Source organism: Vidua macroura, chromosome 9 (assembly GCF_024509145.1).
Source record: "Vidua macroura isolate BioBank_ID:100142 chromosome 9, ASM2450914v1, whole genome shotgun sequence".
Lineage (NCBI taxonomy): Eukaryota > Metazoa > Chordata > Aves > Passeriformes > Viduidae > Vidua > Vidua macroura.
This window is the reverse complement of record NC_071579.1, coordinates 1187139-1213031: the sequence shown is the minus strand read 5'-3', so window position 1 is coordinate 1213031 and position 25893 is coordinate 1187139. Positions and strand designations below refer to the sequence as shown.

Below are 25893 nucleotides of genomic sequence, written 5' to 3'. Positions count from 1 at the left end.
TCTTAAGAACATTATTGCCTGCACTTGGAAAGCTTTTACCCTGCCACACAACTCGAAATTTCAATAGGGGAAATAAATAAAAGCTTAAATTTGGCAGAAACTGATGGTTTATGTTCTCACACTCGTTACACAAAAATCTCTCCTTCCCTTTGCATTTAGGAGAGCTAACGGGTCAATGAGCAGAAAAGACAATAGAAAGGAACTGAGAGAATGGGTCCAGTCATCCTTAAATTGCATGGAAATATTCCCACAAAATGCAGTAGAAAAAGGAATTGCAGCAATATTATCAGCATCACCTCTCTGCATATGAACAAGAGCCATGTTTGCAGCTCTTCCAACCAGAATAAAGTTCTTGGTCAACTGTCTCCTCTCAGAGCCCAGAGACCAGTTATTACCAGATGACCCACCCAGCCCCTTACCAGCGTATACAGCTTTAGTACTACACTCATAAAAAGCAGGAGAGGGTTCCCAGGGCATCTAGTCATTTGAAACTGAGAGAGAGGAAACCTGCCTGCATGTTAAATAAACCTTCAAAGTCCACAGTTCTGTTATAAATTCAATTACTTGATCATCATAAGCTGAAGATATAAATCAGGGAATAAAAAAAAAATAATGAACAATCTTGCTGCATTGCTCGCTCTGTTCAGGACAGACACTTCACACACTGCTAATGAGGATAGACTGTCTGCCAAAAAGTCATCTCATTCAGGAAAAGGCCATCCTCGCTTCCTCAACTGGTAACAGACACCTCAGGTACAGAATCTGCTAAGTTGGCCCCTAGAAAAGTCTGGCACAGATATCTGCAGTGAACCAACTGGAGAAGCTGGGGGTTATTTCCAGCACAATTAAGCATTCAAAATTGCTGACAAATATCACTTAGGCACATACTGTTATAAATGAGATTCTACAGGTTCTTGCTAAGTGAACTTTTCCTCCTGGCTCCACGATATTCCATGTGCTACAGACCATGGTTTAACCTTTCCAGCTTTTCTTTTCAGAAGCGCACACTGTGCTTTCCTCGAGCACCATAAAATTCCTGCTGGTGTTCCTGCATACTCCATTTAATTTGTAGCATTCGCAGCCCCAGCCACGGGCGACAGAGGAGGCTGGTAGGACACAGAGACACTGAGTACTGACCTGGCCCTCTGACGTTGACATCCAGAACATCCACTTCTTGGTCTGCCTGAGGAGGTGTGAGGGCCAGGGAGGTGCTGCCACAGACATCTGCTGCCTCCAGGTGCTGCTGTGTCCACTGGCGCTGGTCAATCTGCTCGTCCCCTTCTGGCAGCAAGGCCTGGTCCTCAGCCTGAGCACAGCACACAAGCAGCTGCTTCAAAATACCCATCAAGTGGCCAGAGACACTTGAAGTTCTTGGGGTGTTCTTAGTTTTGGTGGGGTTTCTCAGGGTTTGGGTGGGGATTTTTGTTGTGTTTTGGTTTTTTGTTTGCTCTCTTGTTGTTTTAGGGGGGGGTTGTTTTCTTTCAAGTTAACGGTGGTCTCCATTTACTTCTGCTTGGCATTCTCAGCTTTCATATTCCCACCACACATTATCAGGCCTGAACTGCAAGACATGACATTAACCTTCTTGTCCCTTTTGCTGCTGAAGGGAGGGGACACTGAAACAGAAGGCACTGACTTTCTCCACCAGCCCATGGTGGCAGTGTTAACCTGAGGATTTGCTCCTCAGACACCATTAATAACATATTACCAATCCCTAGGCCAAGGGGGGTTTTGAGCAAGGGAAGGTAATGCAGATGCTTGTCTCACCAACAAGTTTCAGGTGGTATTTAAGTCTTGGAGCTCCCTACCTTAGCTCTCTTTGGCTGAGGTCCACCATCACCTGCCCAGTGCTCAGTCGTCCCAGGCTCGGCCAGGTTACCCTCTGGTATCTGGACTGACAGATTTCTGACAAACAAGGAGAAAATATCACTTTGCAGCCTGAGCAGGTGCTACTGCTGCTACTTACACTACCCTGCAGAGACTAACAAAGGGGTGCTTGTAAGTTTGGTAGCTTGCAAACAGAGGAATCAAGAAATCACAAATTTCAGGCAGCCAATAGTGGCATTAAATGCACTAAGAACTGCAAAGTTGTTTAATTCAGTGAAAAGCCAAAACTGCATAAAACTTTTGAAACTTTCCATTACTTATGAGTCACATTTTTGATGCATTGAGCTAGAGATATTAGAAGTTTGTTGTCATCTATCAACCTAAAAATGTCTCACCTATTCCAGGAGAAAATTAGGCAAACAGTGCCTGGCTGCTGATCTATACTGCTCAGTGTCAGAAAACCAAACAAAAGATTCCTTGCTGGCATTTTATACATTACAGTTAATTAAAATTCTTCTGTCCAAACCAGATGTTTTTAAATTTATAGGAATAGCCTAAGAAGTTCTAGTTTAAAAGGAAGCTTCCTCTAAGGAGTTAACTGCCTTTGATGAAACATATTTCAGCCACATTCTCAAAATCCTCGAGCCACTAATAAACACAATGTCAGTGGCCTAAATGCAAACTTACTTGAGTCCAACAGCATCCTCCCCAACGGGCTCTCTGCGTTTGTGGTTGCTGGGATCCCTGCGCAGGATGAAGCCCTCTGGGAGCCACAGAGAGCCGTGCTTGCGCTTGCGCTTGGCCATCATCACACCCAGGAGAAGGATCAGCAGGATGATCAAAGCTGCCACAGCAAGCAGGTAAAGCAGCTGGGTCTTTGGTGGTAACAAGGGCTCACCTAAAAATTCCATTTAAAACACAGTGTGATTAACAAAGTGGAGACAACAATCTTCAACCTACAGACTCTTCTTTTCTCAGCACAGTCCTTCCCACAGGGAGCATATTGTCTCTACAGAGTTTAGGCTCCACTGAGACTGCTGTAAGTACATATCACTTCGTTTTGACTTCCCTTGGTCTGGTTTCTCCAAGTATTTTTTAGTGTACATGGCTCCTGAATCAAAGATCTTGCTCCTTCCTCCAGCCACGCTTACTTGGCATAGAGAGAGCTGATCTACATGAAGATACAAGAATGACCCAACTAGGAAAAGCAATAATGCCAGCCTAAAACAGCTGAGCCTCAGACTGAGGGAGATGGAGCAGAAAACAAAGAGATTACATATTGCCAGAGGAGAAAACATCTGGTGGTCTGGAATGAGGAATGCCTCCCAGCCTTTCTCTCTAAATGGCACCTTTTCCATTGAATTCATGGCTTAAAGCACATGAATGGTTTTAGCGTGGAGATCACCACTGCAGTGCTGTAGCATGAGAGATTACTGATTCTACAAGTATTAAAGTGACTAAATAAATGTCCTGCCTTACTAACCAGACACCCCCTCTGTGAACTTTGCACAAACATACTCCTATAACTGGGGACAAACAAATTACCTCCCAGAAACCATACTGAACAGCAAGACACAAGAGGATGGTGATCAATAATCTGAGTATTTTGCAAGCCCAAGTTTGATGACTGCCTCCCTCAATAAGCAACTTTTCCTCTCCAATTACTCACTTTGGACAGACACAAAAGGATAGGGCAACATGCCCTTGATGGCCTGAGCAGCTAAGAGAGCTGCAGCAGCTTCTGTGTTGTGAAAGCATTGCTCTGAGTCCTCTGCACACTGGCGGTTGTCGATCTCCAGGAACACCTTGGTGCTGCAGAGACACAGTAAGAGGGCACAGCAGTCAGTGACAGAAACTCATGCCAAAGCAGTAGGTCAAACTGCAGCAGTGTTTTACCTTAATCTTTCTACCCCAGCGCCGAACTGGGCAGTTGCAATAGCGGTGCATTTTCCCATTTGAAAAAACAGCCTACAGCCCTAGAAAGTCTAGAAAGCCCCACACAACTGCAAGCAAGAGCTACCAGCACAACCAGGCCAGAGGGAGACAGAGGGATCCACTCACCCAATGACCTCTTGCTCCAGCTCTCTGTGCTTGCGAACCACCACGAGCGACCGACGGCTCCGCGCTGCCGATTTCTCCCCGTAGTACGGGAACACCATGGGGTTTCCCTGAGAGTCCAGCTTAATCCTCAGATTGGTGTGCAGGAGCGTTCCCAGGGTGCGCAGGAAGCTGCGGACGTCCCCCAGCAGCTCGTCAGGGGGCATCAGGACCACGATGATCAGGGTGCCCTCTGCCAGCTTCTCAGCCTTGTCGCCGGCGCAGTCCAGGCCGTCCCAGCCGCACTCCTCGCTGTTGCAGCCCTGGTCGCAGCGCCCGTCTGCGTAGTGATCTGCACAGTACTTGTCATACCTGGAGCAGGGAGAGGCTTATGGGCAGCACACGGCGCTGACGTGCTCTGCACAGCACACCTGCACTCTAGGGGCCCGGGTCTTACGCTCTTCGGCATCGTTTGAGGTAAGACAACGCTCATAATCAGGGTATCGGGAGAAGAAATACTACCCAGCTTACCCTGTAAGCTTGCAGCCTGAGAGGGCGAAAATAGGAAGCACAGCACAGCCCAAGAACCTATTATTTAATTCTGGTAACAGTGTAAGAGAACTGCTTATTCTGTTTGCTAAGATACTAACACCTCTTGCCTCACCGAAGGAGAATCATCACTGCAAAGCCGTTAGCATTTGTCAAAAATAACTGAAGAGAAAGAAGTGCCACTACAAACAAGCTAGAAAACATGTTCAGAGGCAGCAAACACAGCTGGGATTAAAATACAAGTATTTCTGGTATGGAACAAAATTCAGGATAGCAGGCAGCACACTTAAAACCTAGGACAAAGCAAAATGCCTCCTATTTACACTTCCAGGGAAAGCAGGGCACATGCATCAAGAAGGTTAACACATTACCATTGCTCAGGTTATCGACTTAGCGCACAGCACGCAAATTCCAAAAATAGACAAGAAGTACACAAAGCAGCAGAAACTGCTGGATGCCAGGCTTTCAGCAAGGATAGCAAGAGAAACACTGCAAGAGAAGGGAGCAACAGGCAGGAGCTATGTTAGTCACACGGAGAAAACATTCTCAGCATCGAGCCTTACTTGCACGTCCTGCTATTTTGCTGACACTCAAAGTTGTCAAACAGGCACTCGGGCGTGTTGCAGAACTCATCACACTGTCCATTGAAAAACATCCAGCAGGGCAGGGAGGAGGAGCAGTTGGCCCAAGGATCCTCCACTGTCAGGGAGCAGTCGCCTCCATCCCACTGGCACGCATGGGTGTTACAGTCTTCATCACAGTAGCCATCCCTGGCTTTTTCTGCACACTGGAAATCCAGGCATTTTCGAGGCTCCGGGCTGAAAGTTACGGGCTGCTCACAGTGGCTGCCCTGGGTGTGAATAGGGCACTGGCAGTAATAGTAAGGAGGCTGAGAATGAGGGTGGCAGCTGCCCCCATTCTGGCAGGGGGCACTGGCACAGCCTGGGTGTGTCTGGCATTCCTCTCCCACAGACAGCTTGGGGCAATAGCACCGCGGACCAGAAGACGTCTGGATGCACTGCTCCCCCTTCTTGCATTTCACTTGTCCACAGGTGCTGTGGCTGCTGAACTCACATTTTGCTCCAGAATAACCCTATGGGGTGGAAAAAAAAGGCAAAACAATCAGTGTCACAAACATATTCTTCAACACTCTGAGGGCTGGAGGCAAGGTGATATGTGCAAATCCTTTCTCCCCTGTAACTCTTATAGCCTCACTGTAGGAGCCGTGACTTTCTGGACCTAACCTCATGGATAAGCTAGGAAATCATAAGGCTCTGTTATGTTTTGAAAACAGCCTAGAAGAGCCACAAACAAGGGGAAGCATGCAGCAAGCACAGAAAACACAGGACTGCAAAAAAAAAATTTAATTAAGTTAATGTAATTTAATGCTAGACTTAAGACAAAAAAAGCCAGCTGTGACACTTGAACACCATACTTGTTTGGGGTAGCAACAGGCAGCATCACTCTCCTGGGGCAGCTGGAAGCCCTGGGTTTCCCCACTGAGCAGATAAACTAAGGGATGTCGGCAAAGAGCGCCCAGTCTTCACCGGCAGTGGAGCAGGGAGAGCCCAGGCAGAGGGCTCTGGAGCTGGGGCAGGCCGTGCAGCGCGAGCTTACCGGGGGGCACTGGCAGATGAAGCCATCGGGCATGTTGCTGGCCACAGCGCAGGTGCCGCCGTTCTGGCACGGCTTCCGGGGACACACGTCGATGACGCTCTCACAGTGACGGCCTGGCACGGAGCACAGCGAGAGAGAGCAGAGAGACTGGGTGTGATCACTGCAGAAAGCATCACCACACAAAACACGCCCGCCAATAACCGGCAAGCTGAGCACTCTTTCTGGAGGGAGCATCCCTTTGGATAAGGTGTGGTCTCCCCAGTGAGACCTTCTTGGAGGGAGCATCCCTTTGGATAAGGTGTGGTCTCCCCAGTGAGACCTTTTTGGAGGGAGCATCCCTTTGGATAAGGTGTGGTCTCCACGTGGCTGCCTAAGCAGTAAAGAGGAAGGCACAGCCCCAGAATCCACAAGGTGCATTTGGATGCAGCTGACCACGTCTGCCTCCTCAAGAACACACACAACACAGCACAAAGACAGAATGGTGCTGTTGTCATCCCCAGGTCAGCCAGGCACAGAGTGACGTACCACACCAGTTTGGGGGTTCCTAAGACTTCTTTACTTTTTGGAAGATGCTTAATGAGTCCAATGGCAAATCACACTGTAACATGAAGGAACAACCCTCAGGACCAGATGTACCATGAGTGAACAGGAGAACCACGCAGAGTCTCCTCAGACTGATCCGCCAGACAGAGATCTTACTGCACTCACATGCTTTGCAGCAACTCCCAGAGTCAAGCTGACACCAAACTTCTAAAAGTTGGGGATGATCTCAGCATGACTTGGACCCCCTAGGAAAATATTAATAGAAGTCTCCAGACAGGAGCAGACAGGGCAGGATGGCCCACAGAGTTCTGGCACCCCACCAGTCACAGACCACAGCAAAGCCACCCTGTCCCCTCCCAGGCAGAAGGGTCAGTGGGGAATGTGGAGAAGACAGACAGCCAGAGGAGGAAGCATGTTCCCCCTTTGTGCCTAACATTTCCAGACAGACTTCATGTCTGAGACACAGCAGCTCTCTCTGCTCCTCCTGGGGTGCAGCAGGCCTGCACTCCCCGCAGCACAAGATCCAGCAACCCTTCCATGAGGGTCAGAAGCCACATGAGGCATAATTCATAAAGGCAACCTTAACAGACAGGCTTAAAATAAACCCATCTGGTGGCCTGCACCAGTGTCCCACCAGCTCCACTTCCCTCATACATCACTCTTTCAGGAACTTCTTTTGGCAGGATAAGTAATGCATTCAAAAGCTACTATGTGAAGTCTTCAAACATATATCTTTGTGATTTCTTTGCATCTGAAACTCACAAATTTAGTGGAAAATCACAGCATCTCTAAATTTCAAGAAAAAGAGTAAAAACTGCTGGTAAAGCATGCAGGAAAAGTGACTGGTAAGTAGGGAAAGTGCAAGGTTTTAACGGAGGAAAACTGAATGCATAAGAAGTTAAACTGACATGGAAAATGGAAAGCTGAAAGTTAAGACACATCTGGAGACTATTAGACCAAACTTAAGCCCAGTGGGAGGCAGAAAGCAGAATAGCAGCAATACTAACAAAGAGGAGGTCTAGAGAGAGTGAGACATAAGTCTGCACAGTGTGAAGTTCTTGCAAAGTTGTGATTCAAAGTTGGATTGTGGAAGGATCACCAAGCTAGGAATGTACAGCCCGTCTCTGCATAGAATACTCCATCCTGACCATGTAACCAGTGCAAGGAGGAAAGGCAGCAAGGAGTAGAAAAGGAGGCCAAATGTAAATTATGATGCCATAACACTGATTTATAGAGAAAATGCACGTGGCTGCTTTGCAAAAGGAGAAGTCACAGATAAGCTGACACATGAACTGTTACACTTTCAAGAAATGTGAAATTATGAAGGCAAGAAAAGTACCACAAGGAAAGAGAAGTCCTGGAAGCCAAGCATCTCAGGAGATTCCTTCATTTGAGACAGCTCTGGAAGCCAAATTTCTTAGAAGTTTTAAAAGAAAGAGCAGTTTAAAAATGGAACCATGTTGTAGGGAAACAATCAGGCATTGTGAAGAGAAGCGGGTAGATAACAGCACTGCCAGGAAGGGACAGAACCACCATTTCTCAAGATACTGCCACGAAATAATGGGAAGCATGTTTATACTACTCACCAGTGAAAGCACTACGGCAGATGCACCGATAATCATTTGTCAGCTGGACACAGTCCAGGCTCCCTCGAGGGTTGCAGGGGTTGGAGAGGCACTCGTTGATGTCCCCCTCGCAGCGCTCTCCTGCAAAGCCCTGGGGACAGAGGCAGCTGTAGCCCCCGACCTGGTCAATGCACTGCCCCCCGTTGAAGCAGCGGGGAACTCCCGAGTCCGAGACGCAGTCATCCACGTTCTCCTCACAGAAGCGGCCTGCGACACAGGAAAGAGGGACAGCTTGGGGACACCGTGCTGTGGCTGCCTTTCCTATGATGCCTTAAGTTTGAGCTTTCATGTTTTCCAGATTCTCTACTGCATTAGTGTGTAACTCTGAGCTTCATATGAAGTGTTGGCGAGTTCTCCTCGCAGTTCAGGCACACACAGCAATCCTTTTCCAGCCCCAGAACCAAGGACACCGCTGCAGCTTCAGGCCCAAAAAGTGCAAACAACAGGGAATTGAGGAGAGCAGACTGGGAGGATGGGATTGCATCACCTGGAGCTGGAATTGGACAACTAACCCCAATATGGAAATGGACCAAAACCTATAAAAGTGTGAAAACTCCTGACCTGGGGTCCATCTTGGGTGTAACCACAGCCGGGCTCTTGTGCTGCCCAAAGTGTGTCCTTTGAAGGCCTTTTAATAAATCCCTACTTTAGTCCTTTAATTCTGCCCAGCCTCTGCTCCAGGGAGCCTCTTCAGGCATCACCTGCACTGCTTATCAAGTTTTAAGGCCATGTCACACACAGTCCCTGAAATAAGCAGGTAAAGATCCCAGTTTAACACATTCCACACCCTCTGCAGACAGCCAGCTTCAGAGCAGGCTTAGGGTACATGTGTTTTACATCCAGGCTGTCCTCAACGCTAGGCTGTGCTGATATTTGGCAGCTTTCATACTTGACTTAATTTAAGGGTGTAATTAAAAACACAAAACCAAACCAAGCTCAAAAAAAGATGCACTTGATTTAGCCCTGAGACCCAGCAGAGCCTGGCAGCCCTGTGCTGGCCTTGACAGGCCACAAGCTGCCACCAGGCTACCCTGGAACTGGGCAAAGAGCATTTGTAGCAACAGCATTAAAATAAGCAACAGCAAACCAACAAAAAAAGCAGCTGTGATAAAACACTGATTTCTCCAGTCTGGCTTCTGGGGACTTACAGCAAACCCCCACCAGCAGCCAGGGAGGGCAATTTCTTCTCCTCCCTGTGGGATTTCCTTTCAAGGGACAAGGTCTGGTGCTGGTTCTGCTTTCACTGTACAAGGGCAGAGAGAGGAAGCTGAGCAAGTTTATTGCTGTTGTTCCAACCAGAGCAAGTAAAATCCTTCACCCAAATATGGAGGATGCTTATACTGACATCAGTGAAGTACTAATTGCAAACTGGGCAAGGGACAAAAGCTAAGTTTTACTATCCTAAATAATTGTATCAAGTCTCCTCCAGTTCCTTTCATTTACAAAAAAAAAAAAAAAAAAAAAAGGAAAACAAAACAAAACAAACAAACAAAAAAACCCACAAAACTGTCACATCCAGAAAGTAATCCATCTCAACAAAGAAAAACAAAGAAAGATTGAAGGATTAAAAGCAGTACAGTCAGAACCTCTCAAAGGATGGTGGGCGATTTAGTGGAATACAGAAATTCTGGCAACGCAGATACTGGTACCTAAATACATTCTTGGATGTAGAGACCTAAAAAAGCAGGTTTGTTTCTGCTTTTGTTTTATTGCACTTTTTTTTTTAATTGAAGAATAATATTAAGAACAATACATGAAGAATTGGTACTGAAATGATTTAAAATTAAATAAACATTTATCCAGGGTGGGGAGATGTGCTGAGAGCCACACTTAAGTGAATGAACTGGTGATATGCAAAGGCAAGAGGCAAATATATTATTTTATAACTGTACTTAAATTTACTTTATGAAACAAGAATTTAGTTCTATCTGACATCTGAAGATTTTGCCAACATTGAGATGACACACTTCAGAAAGAAAAAGTTCAGGGCAATGTAAAATTTTTAACTGACTTGAGAAATAAGCTTAAAAAAGAACATAAAGTGAGAAAGCATTTACTGATGGGTTAAAATGTTAAATTCTGAATATTTTCAAAGGTAGAAGCCAGGTTCATAGGCAAGATATAAAAGGGAAAGCTAGGTTTTAAGAAACTTGACAATAAACAGGCTGTGGAATCATGCTTACTGAAAACTAGTGATATAAACTGTGGACTACTTTTTTTTTCTTTTTTTTTTAATTTTTCAACTTTTTTCCCCCTAAGGAGCTTTTAATCAAAAAAGTCAAATATATTGAAATAGTTTAGGGTAGCCTGGAGGCACTCAACTTCTTTTCCACAAAAGACTCCAGGACAGAGGACGACGAAGGGCAAAAATTTAAGCAAGTATAGGACATTGGAAGTTGTGCAAGAGCTAAAAAAGTTTCCTACTTATTTCATAGCACCTCAGCCAAAAAGAAACTTTGGATTTACTGTGTCAAAACAGATAGGTTTGGGAGAGACCTTAACAGCAATCTCACGCATACACATTGCCAAAGATGGCTCATACATTCCCAAGGGACACTGCCACGACCTATTCCTTTAAAAGAAAAAAAATTAAAAGGGAGGAAAAAAAGCAGCATTTATTTTTAAAGAGAAAATATGTATCCCAAGGGATCCAGTGTACTTTGGGAACATTCTTCAAAGAACAGAATGCATTCCCTTTAAACTGTGTCTCATGAAACCAGCAGTCAGAGAGGAAAATTCCCCTCTTGTAACATTCACTTAATTGCTGAGCTTCCTACCCCGAGTTCCTGGTGGGCAGGAGCACTTGAAGTGATTGACCAGGTCGATGCAGGTCCCTCCGTTCTGGCAGGGCTGGAACTGGCACTCATCCACCTCATACTCGCAGTTGACACCCTGGTATCCAGCCACACACTGCCGGCACAGAAAGGAGGGTCAGTGGTCTGTCTTCAGCAGATATCTCAGAGAGGCTAACACCCACAGAGGAGCCCTCAGTGGGGCAGGTTAGGAGTGCCTTTGTAGCTGAACAACTTCGAGGATTGCACAGCCAGCAGCTTAAACACACAGCTCGACCTGTGACACGTAACAGGGCACTGCAAATCTGAATTCAAGTGATTAGATTGCTGCAAAACAGAGCACATCAAATGCTGATACCCTCCAGCACTGAAACTGGCTTAGTAGTTTTGGCTTAAGGTTTAGATAAAACTCATCCTTTCCCTCTGGACATGGGCTTCCAAGGTGTTCTACCATTCCAAAAAGCTTAGGGAGGCTGATATACAGCAATCTCATAGCCTACGCTGCTCTCTGCATCAGCGTTAGGAAACAGAGAGCAGTGGAAAGCATTTCCCACCCTGGGAGGCAAGGGATACTTTGCCCATCCAACAGGGAAAATACAATATTCCTTTAACACACTTTACAAATATTTTAATATAAACCACATCTCAGGCAAAAAGCCTTTCCAGATAAGAACCCCCTCTCCAATGACACAAAGAGTGCAACGCTCATCAACCACAGCTCCTTCCAACCACACCTCTTAATTCATTCTTAAAAACCTCTCAGGAGCACCGTTTTTGCTACAGCCAAATTAAAAATTCCTTCCAGGTGCAGGCTGCTTTTATCCCCTCTTTGAAGGTACTTTACCACTTGCAGGTGTTTCTGACTTCCTCTGATGCCTTTGTTTCACTGTGCCCTAGGTGTTCTCCCCTCTTCCCAGCAAAGCCCCGGCTTACCTCGCACTGGTATCCGCCCAGGTGGTCCCGGCAGGTGGCTCCGTTCTGGCAAGGGCTGGAGTCACACTCATCCAGCTGCACCTCGCAGTAGCTGCCCGTGTAACCCACCTGGCACTGGCAGTGGTGGGTGTTCCCCACGTTGAGGCAGTGACCAGAGTGCTGGCACAGCTGGTCCACAGGGACTCCTGAAGCAGAGTTAAATCAAGTGAGCAAACACATAAAATGCGCTTGCTGCCGGCGCGGGTAGCTCACACAGGAATGGATATGGGTAGGCCCAACAAATTGAAACGTTGCAAGTTTAAAATTGAAAAGTTACTCCTTAAATTACAGTGGATCAAAACCAAAACTGGCTTACAAACAAAGCCACTGCTCTGTCCTCTTTGGATCACTGGGTTCAACACCGGCACAATTTGTACAGCTGTGTTACTTTAGCACTGGCTGGTAAATTCATATCTGAAACGCTATTGCTGCTCTACAAAGGTTCAGTGTTTGTACCTAGAATGTCCCCAAAAACTATGGGAGCTTGACACCTTTCTCCTTTGACACTGAATCTGCTCGTCTGGATTTCCTGGACAAAAGTGGCATGACAGTGCCCATCTGCCTGGGGCTACAAGCCATGTTGCCAGACAAAATTCCCTCAAAAACCAAATCTTTTACATATACATCATCTGAAGTAGAAAATTACTACTTTGAGGGGCCATGGTACAACCTATAAGGCTAAATAGTGCACTCAGTAATCAGTATTCTCTACAAAAATACTTATGAGTTCCAAGATGCCTTTCTTGTAGAAGGCCATGTCTTAAACCTGGCCTGCCTGGGGTTTAGCAGAAACCTGAGGTTTAGCATGAAGAGCCGATGCATTTTCCAAAAAGGCAGTCCGTGTGAAACGGTACTACTGAAACTCTGCGACCTCACATAATATTTAATTCTTCCTTTCTGATATTTTTGTGACGGGGGGAATCGAGGAAGTCTTGACTGCCAAACACACCCTTGGCAGAGAGCATTTTTACTTGAGAAGCGACCAGCTAGAGGCAAAGCTCTCTGGGCTGTGCACAGGTGCAGGGGGGAAGGAGATGCTGAAGGCTGAAGCACAGAGGATGCTGATTTACCTCTCTGTGAAGCTGCCACCTGGCACGAGACGTTGGGCACGTCGCAGTAGGCGCCGGTCCAGCCGGGCGGGCACACACACCGAGTCTGGGCCAGGGTCTGCACACACGTGCCTTTGTTCTTACAGGGAGACTTGCTGCACAGATCCACGAGAGACTGCAGAGCAAACAACCCCCGTGAAACATGGCAGACGCAGGAGAAACAGCACTCAGAGAACAAGTTCAAGATGCAAGGAACGGGAGTTCTGCAATACGGGTTCCCTGTGGCACCTGGAAGAGCAGGACGGTCCTTCCCAAGCTAAGCCAGGTACTTTACTGACAGTCTCGTGTGCCTGGGAAAGTGCAAGTGTATAGAGGAATAAACCCCAGATGGCAGCATTATTTCAAAATCCTCACACCTCACCATGAAGTTGGATCTTTGACTGGCTCAGTTTGAGAAAATTGGGTTTTATCTCGGACTAGCTTTCTAGTTCCACGTTAGCAGGAGGCTCCCAGCTATTCTCCCTAACTGCCCCCATCTTCACTGCTTTCTGAGGATGACAGATGTGTTCCACATTTTGATCCACACTTTCCCTTTCTATCATTAGCTCACCATACCTCCTTTTGGCCCCACTTGCTGCACTATGTTCCCTCTGCCTTTTTATGTCTTCCAAGATTCAACTGAAACCCCACAACAGTTTTGTGAACTGAGGATGGGCCAAAGTATATTGCTTTTCTTGATTTCTCATATAGAAACAAAGAGTCTAAAACTCACTAAATCACCATATGGAAGTGAAGACCCAAAATAACTGTCTGTTGTAATATCAACTAGCCACTAACCATCATTTCCTTTTTAAGCATTTCATCTTCAAATTAATACAGCTATTTGATTGATTTCAAGCTGACTTGAGGGGAAGAGTGAGGTTTTTAAAGTGAGTAGCACCAAATTTTGGCTGTAAAATGCAATTTCAATTGCAGAAAGTTCTGCTTTTCAGATGCAAACTGCCTCCTCACAAAGATTAAAGTAAAAAAAAAAAAAAAAATCTGTGCTTTCACAGGCAACCAAAAGGAAACTTGGAATTAAGTTTTATCACATGTAGTTGAGCGTGAAGAAGAAAAAACACCGAGCCTCTTGCTTCTGCATTTGTAATGAGTAGCTGACTGTTTTGCATGCAAATTCTAAAACTTATGAATCATTGTCTGATTTTGTGCTGCTTATTTAGCTTTGCTAATTAGGTCAAGCCAGTTTACCACTAAGACAAGAACTACAGTGTAGCTGTAATCTATAAATCTCCCCAATACAGCTTTGAGTAGTACTCATCTAAATTTAGAAAGTTCTGGTTCCTTGTATAAAATGGGTAATACATTACAACCAAGCTTCTCTGAACACAAAGCAGACCTTCTGAGAATGCACAGTGTTTAATTTGGGGAAAGGAACATTAATCCTTTTCTCCAGTAAAAACAAAGCAAACGTAACAGAAGAGGAACTACTGAGCTTCACAGTACTTCACGATCACTCTCAATGCTAATTCTCCCAATAAGGTTTAAGTGGTGTGCCCAGAATGCATAATTAGGGTAGCAGAGGGGTTGCTTTTTTCTATCACTTCATTACTTTGCATTCACTTCCTCCATTAGCAATACCTAGAAGCAGACCTGACAATTTAATGTCTAGCAACATACTTCTGAAAAAGCACCTCCCCCACTGCCACCGAAATGCTTCTTTCTGACACTCACTGCTTTACAAAGACATGTTGGCATGAAAGAGAGCTGCAAAATTCTTACAAAATTGCACTGTTTTCCAGCAATTTAAGAAATTCTCCTTTTTTTTTTTTTTTTTTTAATGGCAGCACTTAAGACTGCTGGTAAAGGAAGCCAATACAGAGTTTACCATTCCAAAAGCAAAAATAGTCTCACATCATTCTTGCTGTTTTGATAAGAACAGAATCAGAAAGAATTCTGATTTGAAAAACATCATTCTGTTTCCACTGTGCCATGCCAAGTCAGAGTTTTTAATAGGCACTAGTCAGTCATTTACAGTATACAGGGTTTGCAGCTCCTGTGGAAAACTGGAAAATGCCTGAACTTAAGTGTGCAAGTAGGCTGGAGATTTTTATTGAGGCTGTGAATAGGACAAGCACGTCATTTACTGCCTCAAAACATTTTCTGGCTTTTCATGAAGAAAGATTTACTATCAACCCTGATTAAAATTCACCTCCTTGTAACTGTAAAGAATGAACCAGTTAAATCCAAGTCCTGCTAATCAGACTGATATTCTGGTTTTGTTTTGTGCTTGTTTGCTGGTTTGTTTGTTGTTTCTTTTCTTTTTCTTTTTCTTTTTTTAAGTACAGGACTGTCTTCAATCAGGACAATTTTATGCTTTGAATGAAATGGAGCCATTTTCCAGGGTAACAGCTGGTTTACATCTAAGAAAAGTAATCTAGAAAGTTCCAGTGACACCTGTTCTCATAAATAACCACTTTTCTCCTCCTTGCAAATAGACGGGGGATAGAACTAGATGATCTCTAAGGTCTCTCCCAGCCCTTCTGTGTTTTCCAGTTTTGAACAGGGGCACCTAATGGGCCAACCAGCCCTCACCAGGACCGAAGGAACAAGAGCTCAGCCATGTTTGGCACCTCACAGCTCTCCCCTGTCACCTCTGCTGCTGGACAGCTCAAACAACAAAGTCACCCACCTTGCAGTTCTTGCCGGTGTAGCCCAAGGGGCATATACACCTGTATGTGCCCAGGCTGTCCACACAGGTGCCCCTGTTGAGGCAGGGATGGGAGTCACACTCGTTGATTTCTGTCAGGCAGAAGGCTCCCGTGAAGCCCAGGGGGCACTGGCAGGTGAAGGAATTGATTCCATCCACACAAGTGCCTCCATTGAAACAGGAGCTGCAAGGCAGGAGGAAGAAAGGTAAGCTGAGACAAAATGCAATTAGCTCACAGACAAAAGGGAACATAAACATGACTGAAATAAGGGAGAAAAGCAGATAACAGGATCTTTTGATCACTGCTAACTTCTGGCTGAAGAAGTATCAACCAGAAAACAGCAATCCTAGGGAATTCCAGCTCGCCCTCCAGCTCACTCTTACCTCAGCAGAACAAGAAAGTAAAGCAGGGTTTTAATGAGTCATTATGATGGATGCAACTAATTTAATGAAACCTTCCCAGCTTCAATGTGACCACAAACATTACCTCTTGTGGCTTGCTCAAACTGATACATTTTATTACAAATTACAATTGTATTACAAATTATGAGAAACAAAACAATTGGCCTTTTTTTTTTTTAAATCTTCAAAGGAATCAGGGGCATGGTTTCTCAAGGAAAAAGTTCATACAACATGCAAAACACAAGCATGTTCTTCACTGAAATTATGTGAAAGTATTGGTATTGCTAAATCCCTTCCTTCTCTTCTCATGAGAATCTTAAGTCCTGATTTGTAAAACTATTCATAATACATGCCCTGGCAGAATTCAGATCAAAGGAATTATCCCCCTCCCCCCCAATCTTCTGATCATAAGAAATTCTGCCAGATTAGGTGTCCTAGGGAGAAGGCACTGGGAAAGTTTGGAGAACTGATGTGTCATGCAAAATTGACTCCGTTTTCCTTGTAAAGGAACTCCTGCTCCTCTGAGAATAATGCTAGATCAGACTTGAGATAATCAGTGTGATCAAGTACACGAACCAAATTCATGTCTGCTATCTGCTTTGTGCCTGTCAAAGGGTATTTCCACGAGAGGAGCCCCTGAATCACCTCCCTGAACTCACAGTGCAGGAAAGCAAGTTTTAAATATTGAAATTCCGACTGCGATAACGGTAGAGACGTCAACATTAACCTACTTATCAAACATTAGAAACATTAAACTGCTCAGCAGAGAAGTTCCTCTGTCTCGGGGGCTGAATTCTCTTTTAGAGGGAGAGCAAACTGCTGTTTCCACTTTTGGCAAAGCAGGGAAGACAGAGGAACTGCCATTCACCTGGCGTGTTTCACTGAAACCAGGTACCAAAAGGAGAGGGCACTCTCTCACAGGCAGCTTCTCACACAACACACGGAAGAATCATTTGACCCAAATTCAAATTAGCCAACCACCACAGTGCTCTTAAACACAGCTCGGTAATTTTGGTTGAGAGGGTGTGACTGGTTTAGCTTGGCAGAGCGTTGAAAATTGCTACATCCTTAATTCATACCTGCAAGACTGGTTCCTGTCCTGACTGATAACAAAAACAGGATGAACCTCAAGGAAGAGCCAGGAGTTCTGCTAAAACACCCAGCATACTTCACTCCCATCAACAACTGTTGTGCAAATTAAACACACCCTCATCAGTGACACAATCCTGCTCTTAAGAAAAAGATATTGAAATACCTCCTCCTCAAATGCTATTTTATAAAAGGAAGGAAAGATCTTTTCTATTTGTGCAGAAAATACTTGAGAAAACCAAGAGCTTTGCATAACTTGTCTCTGGTAGCTAGACTAGAAAAGAGTACTTCTTAATTGTTTTTTTAACCATTGCAAGTTTTAAAGAAACTGTTAGATTTTTTTTTCCATTTGACAATCTGAAGTTACATCAATCCTAACAAAGCTTAAAATAAATATGCAGGCAGATGATGGAATCACATGTTTAATGCTCAAAGAGCTCTTAAAACTACCACATGAAGCATTTCTATTAGGACCAGCTGTTGAGCATTTTAACTCAGTTCCACACCTCCCCCTTTGGAACGACCTCAGGTTTTATCGAGACACTGCTAAACCACATCCAGTTTGGTTTGTTTTGTTTTTTTTTGCGAGCATTAAAAGATCTCTGACGATTAAATCTTTCCAATACAGAATTTAGTGGATTTAGTGTTTCTCCTGGTTTCTTCTTCATACTATTTGTTGTCAACAACTCAGGATTAATTTATTTTTGCTGCTTTTCTAAGTTGGCCATTGCTTCCATTTTTGCAGCTTTTGTATTTCTCAACAGAGTAACCATTCATAACCAGTTATTTCCCCTCCCCTATGTGAGAGTGAGTTATTATATGAATTATTTACATTTCAATAAGCTAGCATCCCTGTTTTAACTTTCGTTAAACACTGTCACATTCATCCCATGTTGGAAGAACGTTAGAAGAAACCGAGGACCAGGCAACCGTGCTTCAGCCAAGCCAGCTTTCCTTGCGAGAACCACAAGTACGCCTGCGACAAATGGCAGGAAAGGAGAACTGCTCTGGTCAGAAACTGCTCCCGAGCAGGAGGGCAGGAGCAGCAGAGTGCAGGTGCCTCACCTGTCAGTGCACTCGTCGATGTTGCTCTCGCAGTTGGTTCCCTCGAAGCCCGGCGGGCACTTGCAGGTGTAGCTGTTGACGTAGTGGGTGCAGGTGCCCCCGTTCCTGCAGGGCTCGCTCAGGCACTCGTTGGTGTCTGTCTGACATTTATCCCCGTGAAATCCGGGCAGGCAGATGCACGAGAAGGAGTTGATCCCATCCACGCACGAGGCTCCGTTCTGGCAGGGGTCTAGGACAGAAGCACCACAGCGAGCGTTACAATGGGTGACAGTGAGGGGCCAGGCCTAGAGCAGGCGTTTCTATGGGGAAAAAAAAGGGGTCACACAGCCCAGAGTGGGACAGAGTACTGACAGCTTTTTCTCAGCCTCTTTGTGGAACAGGTAGCTGCAAAGCATTATCAATTCGAAATTTACAAGGAGGTGTGGATCAAGGCCAACCTTCAGAGCCTAAATGTTTCTCTGCTGGAATTCGTTCAACCAAAACCCAAAGCCTCTCAGTTTAAATTTCAAATACTGCTTTTGTGACAGATGCCTACTGATACAAGAAAAACAGAGCAGCAACTCTTTCTTCTTCCTTTACCAAGTTTGATTCATCAGAGAACTCAGCACATCCTCTCTTTTCCAGATTCTGCTTAACACAAGAGAGAACTTGTGTGCTTAATTTTCAGCACGAAAGCAGTCCAGTAAAATCAAATGTGTATGTGTATATTAGCACATACATGAGCACTTATGCATTACTGAGCACTTGACATTTTTCCCAGCATCACGGACTGGTTGGGGAAAGGCTGGCAGAAAAGCTCACAAACTCCTACACCACCATGGATTCTCTTCAATCACTGCATTTCTTGGTATTTTCCTTATCCCTGCCATGCTCCTGCTGCTTACATAGCACTGTTTTTTGGTCTAAGCCACCTCCTACTACTGTATTCCTTCTGCTTCCACAAGTACCGATCTGCCTGAAAGATTTCTGCCGTTCAGTAATTTCTTCCTGCTTTTCTCCTTCCACGTTTGGATTTAAGACCCACATTCCTGAAGCCAGATTCCTTTTCTACTCTGCATTCCACAGAGCAAAAGCCTAATATATGAAGGCAGAGAGGGGAACTGGGAGGGGGGAGGAAAAAGGGAGAAAGCAAGGGGGTTGAAAAATAGGTTACTGAGTGGTTTTTTTTTTTGGATTTAGGACTACTTTAAGTACTACTTTAGTAGTACTTTTAGTACACTTTAAGTACTACTAAAATATGAACTTGAAAATGCAAATAGACTGCACCAAAAATTTGTTGTTTATCATAAGTATCATAAGCTAATTCTGTTTACTGGGAAATGAAGAAAAGAAATGTGAAAGGTAATTAAAGCTCATTTTCTGACTGAGAAATATGCTCACATGTTAAGAATTTGTATTATGAGACACACCTGCATCCATTTAAAGGTCATTTGACTACTGCAGAGAAAAAGCACATTCAAAGCAAGACCTCTAGCAGCTATGAAATGTTGTGTCTGTGGCAGTCAGCCATGTATGAGTGAAGCCAAAAGCTGTGCATTAATTCTCTGTGCCACACATTTACTGACAGAAGAAGGAGACTTGGGTATCAACTTTTCAATAAGTTCCTGTTGTTGGAGGGTTTGTTTGCTTCATAGATTAAAGACATTTGGCTCAAGGCATGGAAGGTTTTTGTTATGCTAAGTGAAATCAGCTGTGGCAGCAATGTGAAATGCTTCTTCAGCCTCATGGGTGTGCTGCCTAAGACAACACGGGGGTGAATCCCACAGCTCTCAGAACACTTAGGAGGAGGGAGAGAGATGTCCCAGCTGTTCCAGAGGGAAAGATGAACACTTGGAGAACGTTTTTATCTTCAGGCACCCACACAAAAACTAACAGGACAGGCAATGATTTTGTTGGCTTCAGTAAGCAAAGCTCTGGGTCACTGCACCGTGACACTTTTTGTGCTGTACCTGTCTGCTCAGAAAGAAGGAATTAAAAGCTCAGGCCGAGCCAGACACCTCAGAAGTTCTTGAGTGCTGCTTTGGGGGCTCCCACGGTAACTTTTGCTAATAGACTTTTTTGGATCCTTCTCTACAGCAGTCATGAATTTACATTTTTTTTCCAATGCAAAACACAATTTGCTAAGTTCATGCCTAAAGTCTTCAAAACTCCATTTTGGTTTTAAGCTGATAGTAACAAATAGGGGATTGGGCTTTTTTTTTTTTTTTTTTTTTTTTTTTTTGGTTGTTGTTTTGGGGTGGTTGTTTCGGGCTTTTCTGTTCATTTGGTTGGGTTATTTTAAAGACCTGGCCAATCTAAGAATTACAGCATTGTGAACTCCTCCAAGGTTTGATAAAGCACTTTTGAAATAGTAACAGATGAACTTTTAAACACGAGGCATTTCTCATTTTAAACATGAGACATTTCTCAGGAGACTCTGATTTTATCTGATGATGATACAGAATATGCCCAGTAAGAAAAGGAAGCTACTATGCATTTGGGTTCCCTTATAAACAGCAGTGTCAAGGACATGAAATTAATACTTGTTTTCTTGCAATTTGAGCCGTTCCAGTACTCATCAGTGTATGGGCTGCCCTCCTGCAACTGATACCTATTCCAGCAGAGAGGGCCTTCCTGCTGCTTAATTTGTTTTCAAATATGGATTAACTGGAACTGGAACAGGACCCACTCTTCCCAGAATATTAATGTCAGACAGACAGTTCAGGAAGGACTGCTATACCCCAGATTCCCACCACACCTCAATCAAACTGAACGTTGAAATACAGGTAAGCCCTGCAGTGGCACATTAACTTGATGGATTAAAATTTCAGGCAAATACAATTTTGCATTTAACAGTGCTTCTTATTAAAGTATGTAAACTCTAAGGGCCTTTTCAAGTTAAGGATCTGGGAACAACAGCTGCCATCAGTTAGGACACCGCGGTCCATTTCCAGCAGCCGAACACGATGGATTTTCACTGCCTCAAACGTTACAAAACTGAAGTTTGGGGTATTTTTCCTTTTGGCAAGAGGTCATAAAAGACCTTTAGGAATCTGTCAAACAGCAGTCAGCAAATTTATTTTTGGGAAAGACTGGAAAACCCTGAGCAAAGTGCTGATACCCACTTGACAAGCAGTCATCGATGTTGCTGTCACAGTCCCCTCCAGTGAAGCCAGGCCGACACTCGCACAGGTAACTGCCCTGGATGTTGTGGCACAGGGCATGGTTCTTGCAGGGCTTGGAGAGACACTCATCAATATCCACCATGCATCTTTCCCCTGAAATGTGCAGAGTCCAAGGGTGAGACCCCTCACAAAGCAATGGCCAGGAGGCTCAGTGCCAGCACTGCTCAGCACTGAAAGCACAGCATGTTCCCCCATCCACCTTACCTTCCCAGCCAGGGGCACACTGGCAGGTGTAGCCTTCAGAGTCAGGAGATTCTTGGCAGATTCCCGAGTTCTCACAAGGATTAGGGGAACAAGGAGAAACCACTACCTGGCAGTTCACACCTGGTGAACAGAATGGGAAAAAGCAGAAGAATGTGCTGCTAAGAGCTTGGTGCTTCTTGGAAGAATGAACAAAGAGGTTGTAACTCACATGATTATCCCACACTGCAGTGGACAGCACTGCCACATTTTGAAAAATCTCAGCAGAAGGAAAAGGAGAGCAGAGCGCTCCTCATGGGCTCAGTGTAGAAGCAGCCATGGTCATTCTGAGTTTAATGACCCTCCAATTTCCAGGGCATTTATGTAAATTTCATAATTTACAAAGAAAAATTAAGCTAAGCTTCCAACAGGACACTTTTTAAGGATTCCAAGCAAGGCTTAGACAAGCCCTTGCCAAGTATTCTATTACTATATCATGTCTACAGGAACTGACTAATTTAACCTCATACAGCCATGGCATATCTCATCTTGATTACTATTTCCACAAAGTTTAATGAAAAGAAATTACTCTAAAAGTGCAATGAAGTAAAAAGGGAAAAGATAACAATTTTTTTCTGAATTTTCACCTTTGAATCCCTTCCTACAGGTACATCTGTATCCATTCAACAGATCCTCACAAGTTCCTCCATTCTGGCATGGGTTTGATTTACATTCGTTCCCTTCTGTTGAACAGTAATCTCCTATCCAGCCTGGGTCGCAGACACACTTGTACCTTGAAAGGCAAAACAGCAGTAATTTTAGAGCATTTTGAAGTAACTCCTCTACCACTTTCTCCTGCAGATTAGTTTTGTAGAGAAAACCAGAAGAACCCTCTTGAGAAGAGCCCTAAGTTACTTTAGATTGCTTACCCCAGCTGTATAGTTTTGAAAATACTGAAAATAAACCCTCCCTTAAAACCACACTTCCCTCGCTGCAGTTTTCACAAAGTGTTCAGTCAACCAGCAATGCTTCTGCTTTGATAAGACCATCTCAACATATTCAAACAAAGACAGAAACAAAAAAAAAAAAAGATTGGAAAAAAAAAAGAAGTGGAGGGGAACAATAGGTTCCAAAGATAACTAGACTGATTTAATACCAAATAGTGGTTTCAAATGAAAACAGCTGGCTGGGAGCAGGAGCAATCTTCTCCATCACATTTCAAAATCTGAAGTAGAGCACACCCCACCCACATGACGTAGAAGCAAGGACTTGGTGAATCAGCCTGGACTCAGGCCACACAGCACACACAGGCCTCTGTCCCTGCCCTGCAAACACGGCTTCTTTTACGACAAGATGAACAAAAATCTGTTTTCCGAGCTTTCAAGGAGGCTGAATTAGCATTATAGGCAGCTTTCCTGCCAGCTCCAGGGAAAGTGCTGCATCCTGCCCTACAGAGCTACCTGCAGCAACAAATCACTTCCCTGCCCAAATGCTGACAACACTTCCCAGGATGCAGCACATATTTGGGAGGCTATTCCATGTATAGTTGGGAACTTTCACAAACAAAACATCCCTAGACTTACCATTACCAAAATTGAAGTCTGATTTAGGGCTCCCAAAATCAGCATTTGGTCTTCCTGGATGGGAAGATTCAGAAGCAACTACTGCCATCAAAAGACCCAGAGAGAATTTTCCTTTCTTTTCTCAGACATGCAACAATATGAGTAAAGCTGACAAAATCTCAGCAGTGGACAAAGTGTCCTGGGTGAAATATCCATCCCTAGAGCAAAAGATGCCAGCCTGTTCCTTCATCCTGTGTTTGGTTAGGAAGAACAGCACTAGCCAATAAAGACGGTCCTCACACTCAGTGCTTTAGGTTTTGATGGAATAGATTACTGCTGCTCCCCTAAGATTTAACTTGGAACCATTTCTTTATTTTAATTGCATTCACTCAATTCACTAGAATCACCAAACCCTCCCTCTGGATGGTGGCAGTACACCCTACACTACTTGCCCATGCAAAACCAGCCAACAACACAAGGCAGGACAGAAAAACCAATGTTGAAACACCAGCTGGTGAATGAAGGTCCACACCTTACTTTGATTATGTCATAGGCATCAGATAAATTGGGATCCTACTCTGAGAAATTAGAGAAAAATCGGGAGCTGGAAGTCTGGACAGAGCAAGGCAATAACCCAGAGGGCAGCAGGTAGGTTTAAGGAGTCCTTACCCAGTGGCAATGTGTGTGCAGTTGCCATGCACACAGGGGTTGCTGAGGCAGCCATCAGCCTGGGACTGGCAGTGGGGGTGGTGGAAACCCTCGGGGCACACACACCGAAAGCCGTTCACCTCGTTTATGCATGTGCCGCCGTTGTGGCAGGGGCTGGACGTGCACTCGTCGATGTCCGCGTTACAGCGGGGGCCTAGAGGGAAAACAGAGGGAAAAATCGACACTCCCTGAGTGGCATTTCTTAAAAGAGTGCTTGCTTTGCACCTCTGCAAGAGCACACACTGAGACACAGCTCAGGGAAGCCAAGGCAGCAGCATGGAGCTCACATGCCTCCGTGCTTTAACTCAAGCCAAGAGAAGCGTTTCTGAGAGATGCAGCACTTTCCTGTGCCTGGAAAACAGCACTTACACTCAGCAAGTATTTACAAACCACTCCAGAATCTCCACCAAAATCACCAGTTAATATTGATTAGGAAAGCAAAAACCACTCAGCTGTATCATGCTTGCAACAAACCTCTTGAGCTCCACTTGCCGTAGCCCTGCTCCTCTGCTTTGAAGTACCTACCCTTTGAACAACCAATAGTGCCCAAATGTCTGCAGTAAATACAGTTCTTGTGGTTTATTGCGCAAAAGGGGCTCTAAAAAACACCGTTTCCTGTTTTGCCTGCCTCTGATTACGACTGCAAGATCCTTGAAGTAGTGACCAAAAGGACTTGTGAGGCTGGAAAGCTAAACAGAGTGAATGATGCAGTAAGCCGAAAGCATTTTTAACAGAAGGCAATGACAGAGTAACAAGACCCCATGCAAGCCAGCTCCTTAAAGACTGGAATACGCCAATTCATCACATTACTGAATTATTTTAACAGCAGGATAACAAATATGGAATGCCAGCAACCCAGGAGAGTGGTAGGCACGAGTGATCAGCATCATCCCTCATCTTATTCTGAGGACTAGAGAGTACCACCATGCCAGAGCCACAGGAGGGAAGGAAGGAGCATCAGGAGTTTAGAAAGACCCCAAGAGAAAACCACAAGACACTCGAAACATTTTAGTGCCCTAATGCATTTCTCTCACTAGAATCATTCAGTAATAAACAGTAACAAACGTGATGAGAAAGCTGTAATAAACAGTACCAACTGCCTCACAGTGGTTATTTTGTATTACCCTGCATGGCTCAAAACACAAATGCCCTTGTAAACAGTGGTGAGATGTGCTTTAGTCATCAGAAATAGTCTGATGTTGGCTCAGAATTCTAAACATGGATCCAGAGGTGTCTAACCACTTCTTTTTTCAGCCCCACTTTGACTGTACCAGAGAAATTTTGTAGTTTAAAAAGAAAACAGAACAGACCATGCTATGACAGAGAAGTACTGAAAAAAATCAGATTATTCGTCTGAAGACTTCAGAGTGGGAAGCAACTCAAGAGAACACCAAGTTAATGCTCTGATTTCAGAGAGACAGAAATACTGCTCATGGTCAAAGCCCAAGGCAGAGTCTAATCAAACACCTCTCCATATTGTCCACAATCTCTCTGTCCCTGGAAAGAGGCTGTAAATAATAAACCAAAGTCACGTGGGTTTATTTGTTATAAACCCAAGAACCATGAATTGGACTTAATTACCTAACAAGAATGGCATTTCACAGCACAGATCGGGCCATTTTCCTGTTTGGTAGAACTGGCTGTAATGTAAGAAGCTAAGATCCAAAGATTACTGAAGGATTTACTGAGACACCAACTGAATCCCTTGCAGTCAGTATGCAAAGAACACTTCCCTGGCTACTCGGACAACTATCTTCAAAACAATTCAGAGCCCTTGGGTAGCTGACTTCACCTGTAAATCCAGGTTTGCAGGCGCAGTTGTAGCGATTGATGCCATCGATACAGTCCCCATGAATGCACGGGTTACTGGCACAGTCATCAAAGTTATTCTCACAGTTTACTCCTGGATTTAAAAAAAAAAAAAAAATAAAGGAGTTAGAGGAATAAGGAGGGTAAATCTTACAAAGAAGGCAACAAAACTATTTTCCCAAAATAGCCAAATTAA

The 25893-nt window shown here is 44.5% G+C and overlaps 1 protein-coding gene across 1 annotated transcript in view; it reads right to left on the bottom strand.

Moving 5' to 3' along the window:
- The window catches only part of NOTCH2 (notch receptor 2), an 82926-nt gene that overhangs the window by 8808 nt on the left and 48225 nt on the right, over nt 1–25893 (bottom strand). Inside the window, exons 12-29 of the mRNA XM_053984758.1 lie at nt 25681–25791; nt 23850–24042; nt 22266–22411; nt 21643–21762; nt 21379–21531; nt 18275–18503; nt 15701–15902; nt 13033–13186; nt 11924–12108; nt 10976–11108; nt 8160–8405; nt 6031–6143; nt 4977–5506; nt 3889–4236; nt 3497–3639; nt 2515–2725; nt 1809–1905; nt 1138–1306 (exon numbers count right to left, since the gene is read on the bottom strand). Coding sequence (XP_053840733.1) covers nt 1138–1306; nt 1809–1905; nt 2515–2725; nt 3497–3639; nt 3889–4236; nt 4977–5506; nt 6031–6143; nt 8160–8405; nt 10976–11108; nt 11924–12108; nt 13033–13186; nt 15701–15902; nt 18275–18503; nt 21379–21531; nt 21643–21762; nt 22266–22411; nt 23850–24042; nt 25681–25791 — 3483 coding nt within the window. The remainder of the gene's footprint in view (nt 1–1137; nt 1307–1808; nt 1906–2514; nt 2726–3496; nt 3640–3888; nt 4237–4976; nt 5507–6030; nt 6144–8159; nt 8406–10975; nt 11109–11923; nt 12109–13032; nt 13187–15700; nt 15903–18274; nt 18504–21378; nt 21532–21642; nt 21763–22265; nt 22412–23849; nt 24043–25680; nt 25792–25893) is intronic.